Here is a 17,121-nt window from a genome sequence, read left to right on the forward strand (position 1 = left end):
ATACTTCAAGGCGTCCAGCAAGGTCTTGATGCTGTTGTAATCCTCTTTGAGGTGCACCGAGTGAGCCAGGGGAAGAGACGGGTACTTGTTACCATTATGGAGCAGCACGGCTTTGAGGCTCCTGGATGAGCTTTCAATGAAGAGGCGCCACTCATTCTGGTTACAGGCGATTCCGATTGCCTCGAACAGACTGGTCACATTGTGGCAGAAGCAGAGCCCATCTTGACGGGTGAAGCAGCTGGAAAAAGGTTGGTGACGCTTCCTCTGATCTGCGACTTGCACACTTTCATCCAGGATATACTGGACTTTGAACGCCGCTACTAAGGACAGTATAACGAGAACATGATGGGAGACTACATTTGGGGGCTGATTCGTGAAAGTGATTTAAAGTATAATCGTAAATCTGTTTGAAAGCTTAGAGTTTGATTCCAAATGGTTTTTCAGTAAGTGCTACCGATGACAGATTCCTGACTGGTCATTACAGCCAGCTCCAAATATAACCCTGAGCTAAACGAGACTCAGACGCATTCATGTGTATCATACAGTTTAATAATAGCAACAAACATAAAAACACTCTAATAAAGTGAAAGAGCTCACGTCACAAAAAAAACATGTTCTTATTAAACAGTTTATTCCCAGTCCCCTGTGTTTCCTTGTCAGCTGTGTATTCAATGGCTGTGCAGAACTCAGGTTGGCATCGCAGTGTCCGGGGTTGCAGGACACAGACTCCGCTATACTGTGGAGACCCCTCCCTCAGCGTGGTCCCGGCTCAGGGTAGATCATCCGAAATGTCAGGTTTATCCGAGGGCCCCTGTCGTGGTATTCTTTGGGCACCTGGTGCTGAAAACACATAAGTCATGTTAGGAGTAGAGATCTCAGGGAGTAGTATCTTAGTGAAATTATTTATTCCAACAACAGACAACAGACCTTTTCTGTGTAGCTTGATGTCTTGTTCAGTGTGGCTCACTGGTGGACTGTTCTTGTTTCTACGGACCTACTTTGTATTATCTTATAAATTGGAGAGCAACAAAGCTGCTGCTATTCAACCTCAACAGCTGCAGTAATCAGTTACTGTATTTATAAAAACAATTATACAACCATACAGCACGCACCATGCTTAGATTGTCTAACTAGTGAGCTGGCTTGAATGCATTTAATGAATGTTGCACATTTACAGTAAAATGCAGCACATGCTATATATAGCTAATGTATTTTTTCCAGCTCTTACATACTAGATTATAGAAAGCTCTCAATTTGCATTTCTTACTTTCAGGTAGTCAATAACTGTTTCACTTTCTAGGATATTTCACTTTAACAGTATCTTCAAGGTCAAAGCATGTCACTCATCAGGGCAAGCAGCTGGCTGATTCAAGACAGGAAGGAAAGAGTTAAAGGGGTGGGGACAATTTCATGCTCCAGGTGAGATGACCAAGGAAGTGCAAGACTACCGGAGAAGTATCCAAACACAGCTTTCTTAACCTAGTATTGGAGCAGATATTTAAACCCACGTGCACAGCAGGTATGAATATTGGATATCTCAACAGCTGCAACCCGTTTACAATGTTAGCTCTGTGTTTCTTATGAGAATCCAGGGTGACAATTCTAACCACATATCAAAACATGGAATTGGCTTTAATCTGTGAATAACCTTTCTGTGTCAGACTGCTTTGAAATGGACAATCCCCCAGCTTCATGTGTGGGTCAATGTAGGCCATTGTGTTAGAAAGTTAGGTGTGCATGTGCTACATAGTGCTAACTGTTGAAGAGAAGCAGAAACAGGACTCTAGTCATGCTCACCTGCCAGTCCTCCTGCACTGCCCCCTCCATGAGCAGCAGTGTCCCATGAGAAAGAGGGACTCGGATCCTCTCTGCGTAGGTGTAGTCTCTGTCTTCTTCCTGCCAGGGATACAAGGGCTAGGTGAGGGTCACACAGGCAACAGACTCCACATTAAGGGCTCCTCAAAGACAGCTAATACTAGAGCAGTTTCACAAATCACTATTTCAACACAGAATTATCACCATGCCCTCAAACTGAGAAATACACAAACATGCCTGTGGCAAACCCTCGAGGAGCTCCACAAACACCATCTCATTGCTGGAAGTGTGCATGTGTGCCTTTCAGAAAAGCACAGCTCGAATTTTTTTCAGAAATGGATACATGGATAGTTGTACATGGTCCAATCGGCTTTGTGACCCTGGTGAAGACATGTTTAGATTCCTGTGGTCAAACATTATGCCAATGAATCAGCTATCTGTGTTCATCTTTCACTATATACTTACACAAGCACCAATATTTTATCATTATTTTAATGCATTTCGTGGTCATTAATACAGAAGCACAATTACAGTTCCGCTTTTCCAATGTAAATACTGATTTGTTTAGACTCAGTTGCATCAATCAGTGACATCAAGACTGTGGCCCTCCACTCCAGGTTATTCCACAGGTACTGTGCTCCTCCAACATGATGGAGTCAAATTAGAAGAATAGACTTGCAATATCACAGACAAGAACAGGAATTTAGATGACAGGATATATCTTATGCGACTTCTCTGTTGAACTGGTATGAAGTATACAGTGGAAATGAAGCATTCGGTCTGCCCGTCTGTCTGTCTGCCACTGTGTGCCAGTGTCCGTCTGCCTGTGTGTGCCAGTGTCCGTCTGTGTGCCAGTGCCTCTATCTGTATGTGTCTCTCTGTGTGCCAGTATATCTCTCTGTGCCACTGTCTCTGTGTCTGTGTGTGCCAGTGTCTCTGTCTGTGTGTCTGCATGTGAGTGATGGGTGTCTCTCTCTGTCTGTCTGTGTGTTTGCATGTGAGTGATGGGTGTCTCTCTCTCTGTCTGTCTGTCTGTGTGTCTGCATGTGAGTGAAGGGCGTCTCTCTCTGCCTGTCTCACCGCAGCAGGCTGCTTGCGCATCTCGAAGTTGCGGGTGTCCCCGAGGCTGAGGGAGCCGATGGTGGGCCGTGGCCGCAGGGAGGGCTCAGAGTCGCTGTGCCAGGCGATGCTGTCCTTGCCGTCCCGGTACAGGTTACACAGCAGAGAGTTGAAGGAGTGTCCCGATGCCAGCTCCACACGTTGTCGCAGCTCTGCCAACACAGGGTGCCACTGGCAGGAGAGAGAACCAGGAAATAACACTGCAGCATTATACCAGACAATACAAAGAGAGAGTCAGAGAAGAGGAAGGAGGGGTTTATTTTTACTCAAAAATAGGCCTAAATGTCAATCCTTCATGAACCACTAAGAAAGTGGATATTTTCTAAACATTTCATAAATAAAACTATTTTTTTTATCAATTGCAAATTGTTGTAAGAATAACATTTGCCTAACATTGGTATCTTCAGTTGCACAGGTACAAGAGTGAAGCAAGGTACAATAGTGAAGCAAAAATACAAAGACAGACTTAAGTAAAGTCTGGTTTTGTTTAATATTAGTAGGAACTGGGACTAGATTTAAAGCAGTAATAACTGTGTACTGTAGCTCATACTGGAGCAGTGAGAGTGTGTGGGTTGGTGCCTGTGGTGCAGTGGAAGAGTGTGGGCTGGTGCCTGTGGTACAGTGGGAGCGTGTGGTTGGTGCCTGTGTGGTGCAGGGTTCAGTGTGAGCGTGTGGCTGGTGCCTGTGTGCTGCAGGGTGCAGTCGGAGCGTATGGCTGGTGCCTGTTGCTGGTGCCTGTGTGGTGCAGGGTGCAGTGGGAGCGTGTGGGTGGTGCCTGTGTGTTGCAGGGTGCAGTCGGAGCGTGTGGCTGGTGCCTGTGTGTTGCAGGGTGCAGTGGGAGCGTGTGGCTGGTGCCTGTGTGTTGCAGGGTGCATTGGGAGCATCTGGGCTAGTGCCTGTGTGTTGCAGGGTGCAGTGGGAGCACGAGGCTGGTGCCTGTGTGTTGCAGGGTGCAGAGGGAGCATGTGGCTGGTGCCTGTGTGTTGCAAGGTGCAGTGGGAGCGTGTGGCTGGTGCCTGTGTGCTGCTGGGTGCAGTGGGAGCGTCTGGGCTAGTGCCTGTGTGTTGCAGGGTGCAGTGGGAGCATGAGGCTGGTGCCTGTGTGTTGCAAGGTGCAGTGGGAGCATGTGGCTGGTGCCTGTGTGTTGCAAGGTGCAGTGGGAGCATGTGGCTGGTGCCTGTGTGTTGCAAGGTGCAGTGGGAGCATCTGGGCTAGTGCCTGTGTGTTGCAGGGTGCAGTGGGAGCATGAGGCTGGTGCCTGTGTGTTGCAAGGTGCAGTGGGAGCATGTGGCTGGTGCCTGTGTGTTGCAAGGTGCAGTGGGAGCGTGTGGCTGGTGCCTGTGTACTGCAGGGTGCAGTGGGAGCATGTGGCTGGTGCCTGTGTGTTGCAGGGTGCATTGGGAGCATCTGGGCTAGTGCCTGTGTGTTGCAGGGTGCAGTGGGAGCATGAGGCTGGTGCCTGTGTGTTGCAGGGTGCAGTGGGAGCATGTGGCTGGTGCCTGTGTGTTGCAAGGTGCAGTGGGAGCGTGTGGCTGGTGCCTGTGTGCTGCTGGGTGCAGTGGGAGCGTCTGGGCTAGTGCCTGTGTGTTGCAGGGTGCAGTGGGAGCATGAGGCTGGTGCCTGTGTGTTGCAAGGTGCAGTGGGAGCATGTGGCTGGTGCCTGTGTATTGCAAGGTGCAGTGGGAGCATGTGGCTGGTGCCTGTGTGTTGCAAGGTGCAGTGGGAGCGTCTGGGCTAGTGCCTGTGTGTTGCAGGGTGCAGTGGGAGCATGAGGCTGGTGCCTGTGTGTTGCAAGGTGCAGTGGGAGCATGTGGCTGGTGCATGTGTGTTGCAAGGTGCAGTGGGAGCATGTGGCTGGTGCCTGTGTGTTGCAGGGTGCAGTGGGAGCGTGTGGCTGGTGCCTGTGTGTTGCAGGGTGCAGTGGGAGAGTGTGTCTGGTGCCTGTGGCTGGTGCCTGTGTGTTACAGGGTGCAGTGGGAGCGTGTGGCTGGTGCCTGTGTGCTGCTGGGTGCAGTGGGAGCGTCTGGGCTAGTGCCTGTGTGTTGCAGGGTGCAGTGGGAGCATGAGGCTGGTGCCTGTGTGTTGCAGGGTGCAGTGGGAGCATGAGGCTGGTGCCTGTGTGTTGCAGGGTGCAGTGGGAGCATGTGGCTGGTGCCTATGTGTTGCAAGGTGCAGTGGGAGCGTGTGGCTGGTGCCTGTGTGTTACAGGGTGCAGTGGGAGCGTGTGGCTGGTGCCTGTGTGTTGCAGGGTGCAGTGGGAGCGTCTGGGCTAGTGCCTGTGTGTTGCAGGGTGCAGTGGGAGCATGAGGCTGGTGCCTGTGTATTGCAGGGTGCAGTGGGAGCATAGGCTGGTGCCTGTGGCTGGTGCCAGTGTGTTGCAGGGTGCAGTGGGAGCGTGTGGCTGGTGCCTGTGTGTTGCAGGGTGCAGTGGGAGCGTGTGGCTGGTGCCTTTGTGTTGCAGGGTGCCGTGGGAGCGTGTGGCTGGTACCTCTGTGTTGCAGGGTGCAGTGGGAGCGTGTGGCTGGTGCCTGTGTGTTACAGGGTGCAGTGGGAGAGTGTGGCTGGTGCCTGTGTGTTGCAGGGTGCGGTGGGAGCGTGTGGCTGGTGCCTGTGTGTTGCAGGGTGCAGTGGGAGCGTGTGGCTGGTGCCTGTGTGTTGCAAGGTGCAGTGGGAGTGTCTGGGCTAGTGCCTGTGTGTTGCAGGGTGCAGTGGGAGCATGTGGCTGGTGCCTGTGTGTTGCAGGGTTCAGTGGGAGCGTGTGGCTGGTGCCTGTGTGTTGCAGGGTGCAGTGGGAGAGTGTGTCTGGTGCCTGTGGCTGGTGCCTGTGTGTTGCAGGGTGCAGTGGGAGAGTGTGGCTGGTGCCTGTGTGTTGCAGGGTGCAGTGGGAGCGTGTGGCTGGTGCCTGTGTGTTGTAGGGTCCAGTGAGATCGTGTGGCTGGTGCCTGTGTGTTGCAGGGTGCAGTGGGAGCATGTGGCTGGTACCTGTTTGTTGCAGGGTGCGGTGGGAGCGTGCGGCTGGTGCCTGTGTGTTGCAGGGTGCAGTGAGAGCGTTTGGGCTGGTGCCTGTGTGTTGCAGGGTGCAGTGGGAGCGTGTGGCTGGTGCCTGTGTGTTGCAGGGTGCAGTGGGAGAGTGTGTCTGGTGCCTGTGGCTGGTGCCTGTGTGTTGCAGGGTGCAGTGGGAGAGTGTGTCTGGTGCCTGTGGCTGGTGCCTGTGTGTTGCAGGGTGCAGTGGGAGAGTGTGGCTGGTGCCTGTGTGTTGCAGGGTGCAGTGGGAGTGTGTGGCTGGTGCCTGTGTGTTGTAGGGTCCAGTGAGATCGTGTGGCTGGTGCCTGTGTGTTGCAGGATGCAGTGGGAGCATGTGGCTGGTGCCTGTGTGTTGCAGGGTGCAGTGGGAGCGTGCGGCTGGTGCCTGTGTGTTGCAGGGTGCAGTGGGAGAGTGTGTCTGGTGCCTGTGGCTGGTGCCTGTGTGTTGCAGGGTGCAGTGGGAGAGTGTGGCTGGTGCCTGTGTGTTGCAGGGTGCAGTGGGAGTGTGTGGCTGGTGCCTGTGTGTTGTAGGGTCCAGTGAGATCGTGTGGCTGGTGCCTGTGTGTTGCAGGGTGCAGTGGGAGCGTGTGGCTGGTGCCTGTGTGTTGCAGGGTGCAGTGGGAGAGTGTGTCTGGTGCCTGTGGCTGGTGCCTGTGTGTTGCAGGGTGCAGTGGGAGCGTCTGGGCTAGTGCCTGTGTGTTGCAGGGTGCAGTGGGAGCATGAGGCTGGTGCCTGTGTGTTGCAGGGTGCAGTGGGAGAGTGTGGCTGGTGCCTGTGTGTTGCAGGGTGCAGTGGGAGTGTGTGTCTGGTGCCTGTGTGTTGTAGGGTCCAGTGAGATCGTGTGGCTGGTGCCTGTGTGTTGCAGGGTGCAGTGGGAGCATGTGGCTGGTACCTGTTTGTTGCAGGGTGCGGTGGGAGCGTGCGGCTGGTGCCTGTGTATAGTTTGTGCAGTGGGAGTGTGTAGGCTGATGCCTGTGTGTTGCATGGTGCAGTGGAAGTGTGTGGCTGGTGCCTGTGTGTTGCATGGTGCAGTGGAAGTGTGTGGGCTAGTGCCTGTGTGTTACAGGGTGCAGTGGGAGTGTGTGGTTGGTACCTGTGTGTTGGGCTGCAGGGTGGAGTGGGAGTAGGTGTAGGGCAGCTCTCCAAACCAGCAGGTCAGCCTGGGCTCCTCATAGGACACTCCTGAAACACAGAGGAGGGAGCTCTTAGCATTCATTTCACTCAAACACACACCTTGGAGGCGCTGATCATGAGGAGGGGACAGTCAGTGTCTTTCTCACACCCTAGACCCACACAGAGCAGGGGTCCGGTTCCTCTGAGCTACCGAGGACCCTCACTCCTTAGCATCTGGCTTCCTACCATGTGACAGCATCAAATAGTATTGGCCCAAATGAATCCCAAAGCAAATTGCGCAAACATGACATAACTATAAAGAGTAGACCCTTCATCTGCCAATGTGTTCAAACACGCAGTAGCAATAATGATTTCACATGTTCCAAGAATCATGCTGGACCAGCTATCAGAAAGAATTTGTCATTGCATAGACCTGCATTACTATTTGTTTTGCATTTGGGAAAGCAAGACCATCATTGGACTGGCATGCTCACAACAAACTCAGCAACATATTCCGTCACTGCTGTAAAATCTAAATTAGACCCACATCATCAGCAACAAGAATATCATTGCATCGATATAACTTCTTGCACAAGCAAAGTGGTCACAAACCATTTATATATTAAAATCAACAAACATATTCCTCCCTATATCCGTAGCTTGCGAGACTCTCAATAACTTGGTAGTAAAGAATGTTATTCCCAAGTTTAGTCACATTTGGATAGGAGGTTCTCTTGATGCATGTAAAAACTTAAATGAGACATGCATGGAGACTAACAGTAATCTCCTTATATACCTAGGTTCAGAAACTCACAATAAGTTGTGTTAAATAATACCCTAAAAAGTTTAATCACAAATGAATAAATGGCTCTCTAGATATGTGAAACTAAGTGTGACCTACGGGATTATAAGATCCTCCACCATAACCCCATGGCCATGGATATACAGTTTCAGCAGGGTACAAACAAGCAGCTTTTATTTTGACATCCAGGAGTGGACCTTATTAACAGTGAAGAATAAACCTACATCTGACCTCCAGCTACGTCAACATACACAAGAGCTTATAAATAGTACACCAAAACCAATAATATAAAGACACTATTGCTTTTGACTACTGACAGGTGTAAATGTTACTTTAGAGTACAAAACTTACAGTACATACTTCAGACTCCGACATCATTTCTGCTCCGAGTCGAGGGTCTCCGACAAGTCAGATTATGTCATCTACAATCTTGCAACGTGCATCTTTTTTGATCGTCAAACCTTTTAACTGTTGTCATTCCCTCATCTCAAATAATTGAAATTTTCCCTCTGGTTCTTTGTTGATTGAGAGGATGGATGTACCAACGATGTTGCCTTTGGGTTTTTTTTTTTTTTTTTAAACCTTGTGTATAAGAGGTACAAATTCAGCCAAAAGGGCTGTGACACGATGCGTCCTTCGTACAGCAAATAGTGAGGCTGCACAGCCTTTATAGCTGTCTGTGCCCGATGTATCGCACTCATCTGCGACAGTAGTACTATTCTGACACAAACAGCATGTTGTAAAAAAAAAACTAAGTTGGTAAACTTCTGTTCTCCGATGCATTTGTTCTTCCGTCTACAGAAAACAGCTCACTCACACTTTATTTTGTATTTTAGCCGTCACCTATTTACAGGCTTGCTCGCTCAGCTATTTCATCCGCTGACCTACATAGCTACACGTAAATGCTGCGTGTATACACAACCAAACAATTTACAGATACTCACAGATTTGTATTTTCAGTGCACGAGATACTGCAGTTTTTTTACGGAAATAAAGGAAGCGCCTAATCATATGTGTTTATACATCCATTTCCAAAGTTTCACTGACTTTATTCAAATTCACGATTTCCGTGACCTCTGTGACAAAATCGTAGCCTTAGTCACAGTTCATGCTTTGCCAGGATTATCCCGATTATTTAATAGGAACAGATTTCGGTATAGACTGGGACACATTTTATTCCACTTTGGATATGACCTCCAGGCTCTCATTACTCCTCAGTTAAGGAATAAACACTGTATTCCATAGCAGCCTGTAACGTATCTGTGGGTTTTAGTACCCAGCACACAAGCAGGAGGAAAGAGAGCTGTGACACATGATAAAAACTTATAAAATAAACCATTATACATACAAACTTTAAAAATGAAACAGAAGAAACCAAAATAATGGGGACATACGTTTCTAAAGGGTGACCATCCTTTCTAACTATCAGGGGAAAACATTGCGAGGACGTACGCAGGGTTAAGTAAATCTTGTTCTCTCCTGTACCGCTTGTTGTGCCAGAGCCATACTATTCACTCTGGGAACGGGCCAAACAGAATAACATTCTTTCCCCAAATAAGGAGATTTCATGGAGACCTTTAAGATTTTACTGAGCGATAAACATATTTGGAGAGAGGGTCAGTCACCGAGTAGAACTTCAGGGACTCTATTTATTATTATGTCCATCATTTCTTTATCTAAATGTACTAATGAGTCTCTGGTTTGTCTTGCTGTCTGGCTGAGGGAGACTGTGCTAGACTGGGTCCCTGAGTGTTTGCTCGCCTGTGTGGATATACAGTACCACAAGGGACTTTACGACAGCCCTGTATATATACACAAGGTAATAATCTGTTGGCCCAAAAGATGAAAAAAAGATACTGGGAATGGATTCTGCTTAAAGGGGGATTAACATAAACATAAAAAACACATTTAACAACATTATTCTAACTTCCCACTTGCAGAAAACAGTTTTGAAAAGACAGTTCGTTTACACTATGAACCGGGCGACGCCCATTTATTCCGCACTGTGCCTCGGTTAATACCCCTTTAGCATAATCGTTTTGTGTCTTGAGGAAGGCACCGTCGTCCAGAGAACATGATGCCGCAGAAATGCGTTTCAGTGTGAAGGGCAGAGTGTGTACCGTGCTGCAGGGTTGATGTGTTTCAGTGTGAAGGGCAGTGTGTGTTCCGTGCTGCAGGGTTGATGCGTTTCAGTGTGAAGGAGAGAGTGTGTACCGTGCTGCAGGGTTGATGTGTTTCAGTGTGAAGGAGAGTGTACCTTGCTGCAGGGTTGATGCTTTTCAGTGTGAAGGAGAGAGTGTGTACCGTGCTGCAGGGTTGATGTGTTTCAGTGTGAAGGAGAGTGTACCTTGCTGCAGGGTTGATGCTTTTCAGTGTGAAGGAGAGAGTGTGTACCGTGCTGCAGGGTTGATGTGTTTCAGTGTGAAGGAGAGTGTACCTTGCTGCAGGGTTGATGCTTTTCAGTGTGAAGGAGAGAGTGTGTACCGTGCTGCAGGGTTGATGTGTTTCAGTGTGAAGGAGAGAGTGTGTACCGTGCTGCAGGGTTGATGCGTCTCAGTGTGAAGGACAGAGTGTGTACCGTGCTGCAGGGTTGATGCGTTTCAGTGTAAAGGAGAGAGCGTGTACCGTGCTGCAGGGTTGATGTGTTTCAGTGTGAAGGAGAGTGTGTACCGTGCTGCAGGGTTGATGTGTTTCAGTGTGAAGGAGAGTGTGTACCATGCTGCAGGGTTGATGCGTTTCAGTGTAAAGGAGAGAGCGTGTACCGTGCTGCAGGGTTGATGTGTTTCAGTGTGAAGGAGAGTGTGTACCGTGCTGCAGGGTTGATGTGTTTCAGTGTGAAGGAGAGTGTGTACCGTGCTGCAGGGTTGATGTGTTTCAGTGTGAAGGAGAGTGTGTACCGTGCAGCAGGTTTGATTTCTGCTTCCAGGGAAGATCTGCTAAGAGCTGTGCAAGCATCCAGTCCGCCTCGCTGACAGGGAGGAAAGAGGGAATGAGACGCAGCCTAAAAAGGAGAGAAGTGGAAATATTATATAGGTCATCTGTCTGTAATACTTTGTAATCCACAAGAGAAGTCAACACTGAAGAACTGTTTCTGTAAACCAAGACCATCCTTTTTAATAAAGTGAATTCATACAAATCTACTTCTGTGTCTCTATTGAATCTATTTTGAAGTCAGCGCAAAGTTTTAGCACAAGGTACCATCTGGTTCCTTTTGTTACAACTTTCTTCATGGAATTACCTTTTTTGGCCTTCCCTGGATGCTGTGTCAAAACAGAAACTCTATTGTCTCTATTCTATTGTCTTAAAATCATTTGATTTGTTTTATATAAGCATTAACAGATAAACACTTTATCTATGAATCTCTCTCTCAATAAATAAATAAATGTGGCAGACTCTAAATTAATAAATTATTATGAGGCTGTCCAAAGTACTGGTCCTATTTGTGAACATAAACGAAGCACCCACGGGGCATATTCTAAGGGGAATGTCACAGGGATGTGCACTGAATTTAATAACACTTTGCCTGAAAACATGTGTTTCATATATATTAGCCAATACTTTAAACTCAGCACAGAAACAAGGACCAGAGGACACAGTTGAAAATGAAGTGGCGATAGAGACTATTTTTGGGATTGATCAACTGGAACCATGTTATTGTGATGCCTGCACCTCACACTGTAGCACCATGTTATTGTGATGCCTGCACCTCACACTGTAGCACCATGTTATTGAGATGCCTGCACCTCACACTGTAGCACCATGTTATTGAGATGCCTGCACCTCACACTGTAGCACCATGTTATTGAGATGCCTGCACCCTCTTCTGGTCACAGATACATTGGAGCTGTATTTCACTAGCACAGGAAACATACACACATGTTCTTTGGTGCCATAATTAAAGTGTAATAAATAATGGTGCTATATCTGTGTGGGGGCTCATACTGAAGCATCCTTGATGAATTGTTGATATAAACGACGACGTCTCTTACCTGGACACTCCTGAGGGGCCCTGGCTGATCTCGAACTCTCCTTCCTTCCTGTACAAACACACAGCTGACTTTAGCACTCAGGCTGGTTTTGCACACAGGCAGATTTGTTTTATTCCTCACAGAAAAGTTGCCTTTGCAAATGTATACATGTTGTCAAATACTATTACCCTTACTGTTTATACATATTGAGTGCCTGTACACTAAGGCTAACATATAAAAATGTTTTAGCAAATACTGTCATCAATGTAATGATGCTGATGAAGACATCAGTAATTTGACTTGTTTTAAGTTATAATATCCAGTTTTATAGAGAATACTATAGCTAGGTTCAGCTTCCCCTCTGTTATGCATGAAGTGCTAATACATCTTCCCTTCTTGTTGGAGTTTGCTATAGCGTATATTTATTTGTAGTCAATACCGTTTTCACACTGGCTCTTTAGAGCGGTGTTGAGTGAGCACTGAAGCAGGCCTCGCAACTTAATGCACCTTAAGTGCAACTGACTACAGGACTAGCTAATCCACCTCCTGGGGCAGTTTTGAGCCTGCATTAATTATACCAGTGTCATTTTACCCTGCACTGGCATGTGTAAACAAGGTGTACTTTCCGCTCGCTGTGTGTTATTGTTTTCTGTTACACGTTGATATCCTGTCAGTTAAGAAAAGGCTTCATGCAAAAGCTTGTTTTAACGTGGTCTTTATTACAGCGGCCAGAGACCCGCGCTTACAATTGCATTGTCATATTTTCTAAATTTTCTTTAAATTCTCAAATTAATAAATCGATACCCGGGTAGTAAAACGAGACCCGGGTAGCGTCAGGTAATTTAAAACCTGACGGGTACCCATGCTGACCTCATATATACACACACACACACACACACACACACACACACACACACACACACACACACACACACACACACACACACACACACACACACACACACACACACGGTTAATCAAACTTTGGCACCACTACTGTATATTACACGTGTTAGCAATGAAATCAGAGCTCATTTGCACTCTGAAATAATGTGCAATGTATGAAAAAAAGAGCGGATACTCACTCCATGATCACCACCTCTGGCACGTTCCTTTTCACCTGCAGAGTTGAGAGAGCAGGGTTACACTATTAGCAGCAGCTCAGAGGTGAGAGAGCGGGGTTACACGGTCAGCAGCAGTTAAGAGGTGAGAGAGCGGGGTTACACGGTCAGCAGCAGTTCAGAGGTGAGAGAGCGGGGTTACACGGTCAGCAGCAGTTCAGAGGTGAGAGAGCGGAGTTACACGGTCAGCAGCAGGTCAGAGGTGAGAGAGCAGAGTTACACAGTCAGCAGCAGCTCAGAGGTGAGAGAGCGGGGTTACACGGTCAGGAGCAGCTCAGAGGTGAGAGAGCAGGGTTACACGGTCAGGAGCAGCTCAGAGGTGAGAGAGCAGGGTTACACGGTCAGGAGCAGCTCAGAGGTGAGAGAGCAGGGTTACACGGTCAGGAGCAGCTCAGAGGTGAGAGCAGGGTTACACGGTCAGGAGCAGCTCAGAGGTGAGAGAGCAGGATTACACGGTCAGCAGCAGCTCAGAGGTGAGAGAGCAGGGTTACACGGTCAGGAGCAGCTCAGAGGTGAGAGAGCAGGGTTACACGGTCAGGAGCAGCTCAGAGGTGAGAGAGCAGGGTTACACGGTCAGCAGCAGTTCAGAGGTGAGAGAGCGGGGTTACACGGTCAGCAGCAGTTCAGAGGTGAGAGCGGGGTTACACGGTCAGCAGCAGTTCAGAGGTGAGAGAGCGGAGTTACACGGTCAGCAGCAGCTCAGAGGTGAGAGAGCAGGGTTACATGGTCAGGAGCAGCTCAGAGGTGAGAGAGCAGGGTTACACGGTCAGGAGCAGCTCAGAGGTGAGAGAGCAGGGTTACACGGTCAGGAGCAGCTCAGAGGTGAGAGCAGGGTTACACGGTCAGGAGCAGCTCAGAGGTGAGAGAGCAGGGTTACACGGTCAGGAGGAGCTCAGAGGTGAGAGAGCAGGGTTACACGGTCAGGAGCAGCTCAGAGGTGAGAGAGCAGGGTTACACGGTCAGGAGCAGCTCAGAGGTGAGAGCAGGGTTACACGGTCAGGAGCAGCTCAGAGGTGAGAGAGCAGGATTACACGGTCAGCAGCAGCTCAGAGGTGAGAGAGCAGGGTTACACGGTCAGGAGCAGCTCAGAGATGAGAGAGCAGGGTTACAAAGTCAGCAGCAGCTCAGAGCAAGAACCATATGAAGATAATAAAGGCAAAGAAAATGTATTTTAAAACATTAGGGACTACACATTTCTGAACAAATATGTTAGGAACACACATCCCTCACCACTGATGTAAATGCAAAGCTAGATCTTTCTATCATGTGTATATTCAGGCAGGGATGCAATCAGCAGCCAGTTCCCCAACTGAGTATCAGACCAGTAATAAATCGACAATAATCCATGCATTGAGAACACTTTCTAATTCAAAAGCAAAAGGACAAAAAATGTAGACTTCTTGAAAGCCTTAAAATACAACTGAAAACATGCATGTGCCAGCAATACATACATGAGGCTGGAAGGGGCACCAGGATGATTCATTGTTCAATAAAAGCAATGGAAATCAATAATGGATTAGCAGTTGCCTTTTTACATGCAAGTGTCACCCTACAAGTCCAGTTTGGGTTGATGATTAAAGAGAGACGATCGGCCTGGAAACCAGCAGAGGTCGGCCACTGTTCTTCAGTTGTTCATTTTAACAAGAATAAACGGGGTGTATTTTTCACTTAAAAATATAATTTATGAGGAAGTTCATTTTTTAGTTCTGTTATAGACTCCCGTATTATGGAGCGTGTCTCCCTCTGGTGGAGAAAGTATTGAACAGTACCTCTTATTTTACCTGTGTGGGCTGCTGAAACTCGAACTTCCTCTCCGCTCCCCCCCAGGCACTGCCGACCGCACAGGGCAGGCTAGCTCTCCCACCACTTCCAGTAGCTGCATGTAGACAAATACAAACAGAGTTTAAAAGTCACAGAACAGGTAGCTGAACTCAGGAGCAAGGCTCTTCAGACAATCCGTGGGTCAAATCAGGTAAGGCTGACTACTCAAATCCTCTATCAGCAAGAGATCACAGTACCTGCTGATTGAAATCTGATATCAACATGTGAACAGCGTACCTGCTGGCAGGCCGGGTGCCGGCTTCCTGGCTGGCCCAGCCCAGGAGCCCTGGATTCTCACCCGCTGTCTCTTATCTGCCATGACGCTGTTAGCTGGAATACAAACAGACATGACATACAACAGCAATGTTTAAATACTGCATGGACCACGAACAGGGACATTACATCAGGGATCCAGCAAGCTAACAAACAAGGATGTTTCAAACTGTTTCAACTTGATCTCAATGTAACCAAGCCCTAATTTGACAATGCAATCTGTCACACCTGTCAGTCTGTGTTCAGGTCAGGACTGAGGGGAAGCTGTCAGAATACCTGCCTGCCTGCAGTAGCGCTTTGCATCCGTTTTGCAGGAGAACTCATTTCACATAAATAAGAAAAGAAGATCTTCCAAAAATTAGAACAAATCAGTCAAAGTCTTTACTTTCTTTTCTTTTTTTTTATTGGTATACATTTTCTTTCACCGCTACAGAGGCATAGCTTTCAATAGATAATGGCTTGAGATTGAAGTGCTGCATACACCTACAAGACATTCAGTATGATAGTTAATCAAGTTTCATACATAATTGAGATAGGAGCTCAAATACTTTTCCAAAGAGCTTGGAGTAGAAGACATGGTCTAATGATTCAGGCGCTTCTTGTTTTCTTGTTTTGTTTATCGCAGTGCAAGTAACAAACGTAGGCTAGCAAATTACTTGAGCGGCGCACAGCGCAGTTTCAAAGCGTGGCATTGTACCTGTTAATTTTAAGTGAATTTCTATTTACTGATGTGTAAAATTTTACGAAACCGTTTATACAGAAATAACAATATATTATTAGTATTATTGCCAACGGAGTACTCACCCTCATCATCATTCAAAAATGCACCGTGTAATAATATACGTGACGACTTGGTATAAAACAAGTATCGACTATAAAGATGATGTTCAATGTAAATAACGCTAAAACTTACTGATCTTTTAAACTAACTTGGTGGTATTCTTACCGTGTCGCAGTCAACACCGTCCGACCAGTACAGTGAAAACTCGACCAATTTGAGAAAGGTTCCCATCGTCAAAAGGCTTGATAACGTGACGTGTGTGAGGTTGCTGAGTTTACTGGGAAAAAAAACCGGGCCTGTGTCATACCTCGAGGAAAAACACAGCTAATGGGAGGACATTACTTAATTCCTCGGTCCTCCTAAATGTATTTTTTTCACAGCTTTGGCTACACTCGCCATGGACAAAGGCGTCTGCCAAATAAATAAATACATTCTTAATAATAATAATAATAATAATAATAATAATAATAATAATAATAATAATAATAATAATAATAATAATAGTAATAGCTAGGAATAGGATGACAACTGCTAGTTAAGCCTTCACAATTATGTAGGTTCTTTTTTAAATACCAGCTGTACATACACAGTATGATTTCCTCAGCTCTGACTAGATTTTGTCTAGATTCTAGTTTTTTGTGTTACTAATTTAATATATATATTTACATCCGTGGCAGGTGATGTGGTTTCCTCTGACAAACGTGTTACTTGTCAAATACTGTTATAAAATTCCATAACCAGACAAGTATTAAAAATACGAGTATCGAGGGCATTTCAATGAAGTTAGTAAAATGCTACTACTGAGAGTAGTAAAAAAAAATCATACAAAAATGCTCTCAAATTGAATCTGGAACTGAAGTACCTTCAGAACAGAAGGAGCCTTTTTTTCTTTAGTAAATGCAGGTGCATAGAATAGTTTACCAGAGGAAGTAACATCTAAAAAGGAGAACTTTAATAAACCCAATTGGATTCTGCCCTGGGGCACACGATGCTCTAGCAATCAGACCAAAGTCTTATGAACAGAACATTTAGAATAAATAGATAGATGAATAGATAACTCTATTCTACTATCATCTCTCGCTGACCTGGGGATCTCTGGCACTGCTCTGGCCTGGTTCTCCTCCTACCTCTCTAACCGCACTTACCAGGTAACCTGGTGTGGAGCAACCTCCACACCTCGCCCTCTCTTAACAGGAGTCCCCCAAGGGTCAGTCTTGGGTCCTCTCCTGTTCTCTCTCTACACCCGCTCCCTGGGCCCCCTCATCGCATCCTATGGTTTCTCAT

The 17,121-nt window shown here is 47.3% G+C and overlaps 1 protein-coding gene across 5 annotated transcripts; it reads right to left on the reverse strand.

Moving 5' to 3' along the window:
• Positions 1-531: 531 nt before the first annotated feature.
• LOC117434590 (alpha-ketoglutarate-dependent dioxygenase alkB homolog 3-like) lies at positions 532-16,067 on the reverse strand. Of its 5 annotated transcripts, none has more exons than XM_034057174.2 (11): positions 15,861-15,996; positions 15,021-15,113; positions 14,744-14,838; positions 12,927-12,961; positions 11,863-11,910; positions 10,771-10,874; positions 7,052-7,140; positions 2,896-3,105; positions 1,798-1,896; positions 928-1,008; positions 532-840 (listed from the first exon to the last, which is right to left on the reverse strand). In XM_034057174.2, the coding sequence occupies exons 2-10, from the start codon at positions 15,100-15,102 to the stop codon at positions 964-966; spliced, it is 807 nt and encodes a 268-aa protein (XP_033913065.1). In that variant the 5' UTR covers positions 15,103-15,113; positions 15,861-15,996; the 3' UTR covers positions 532-840; positions 928-963. The 5 variants fall into 5 exon arrangements, 3 of the variants coding, with proteins under 3 accessions (XP_033913065.1, XP_033913064.1, XP_033913063.1); XR_009309207.1 differs by lacking the exon at positions 928-1,008 and adding an exon at positions 1,268-1,363 and having other exon boundaries at positions 752-840; XR_004549077.2 differs by having other exon boundaries at positions 797-840; positions 928-1,363.
• Between the last annotated feature and the right edge of the window lie 1,054 nt (positions 16,068-17,121).

The sequence above is a fragment of the Acipenser ruthenus genome, chromosome 28, assembly GCF_902713425.1.
Source record: "Acipenser ruthenus chromosome 28, fAciRut3.2 maternal haplotype, whole genome shotgun sequence".
Taxonomy (NCBI): domain Eukaryota; kingdom Metazoa; phylum Chordata; class Actinopteri; order Acipenseriformes; family Acipenseridae; genus Acipenser; species Acipenser ruthenus.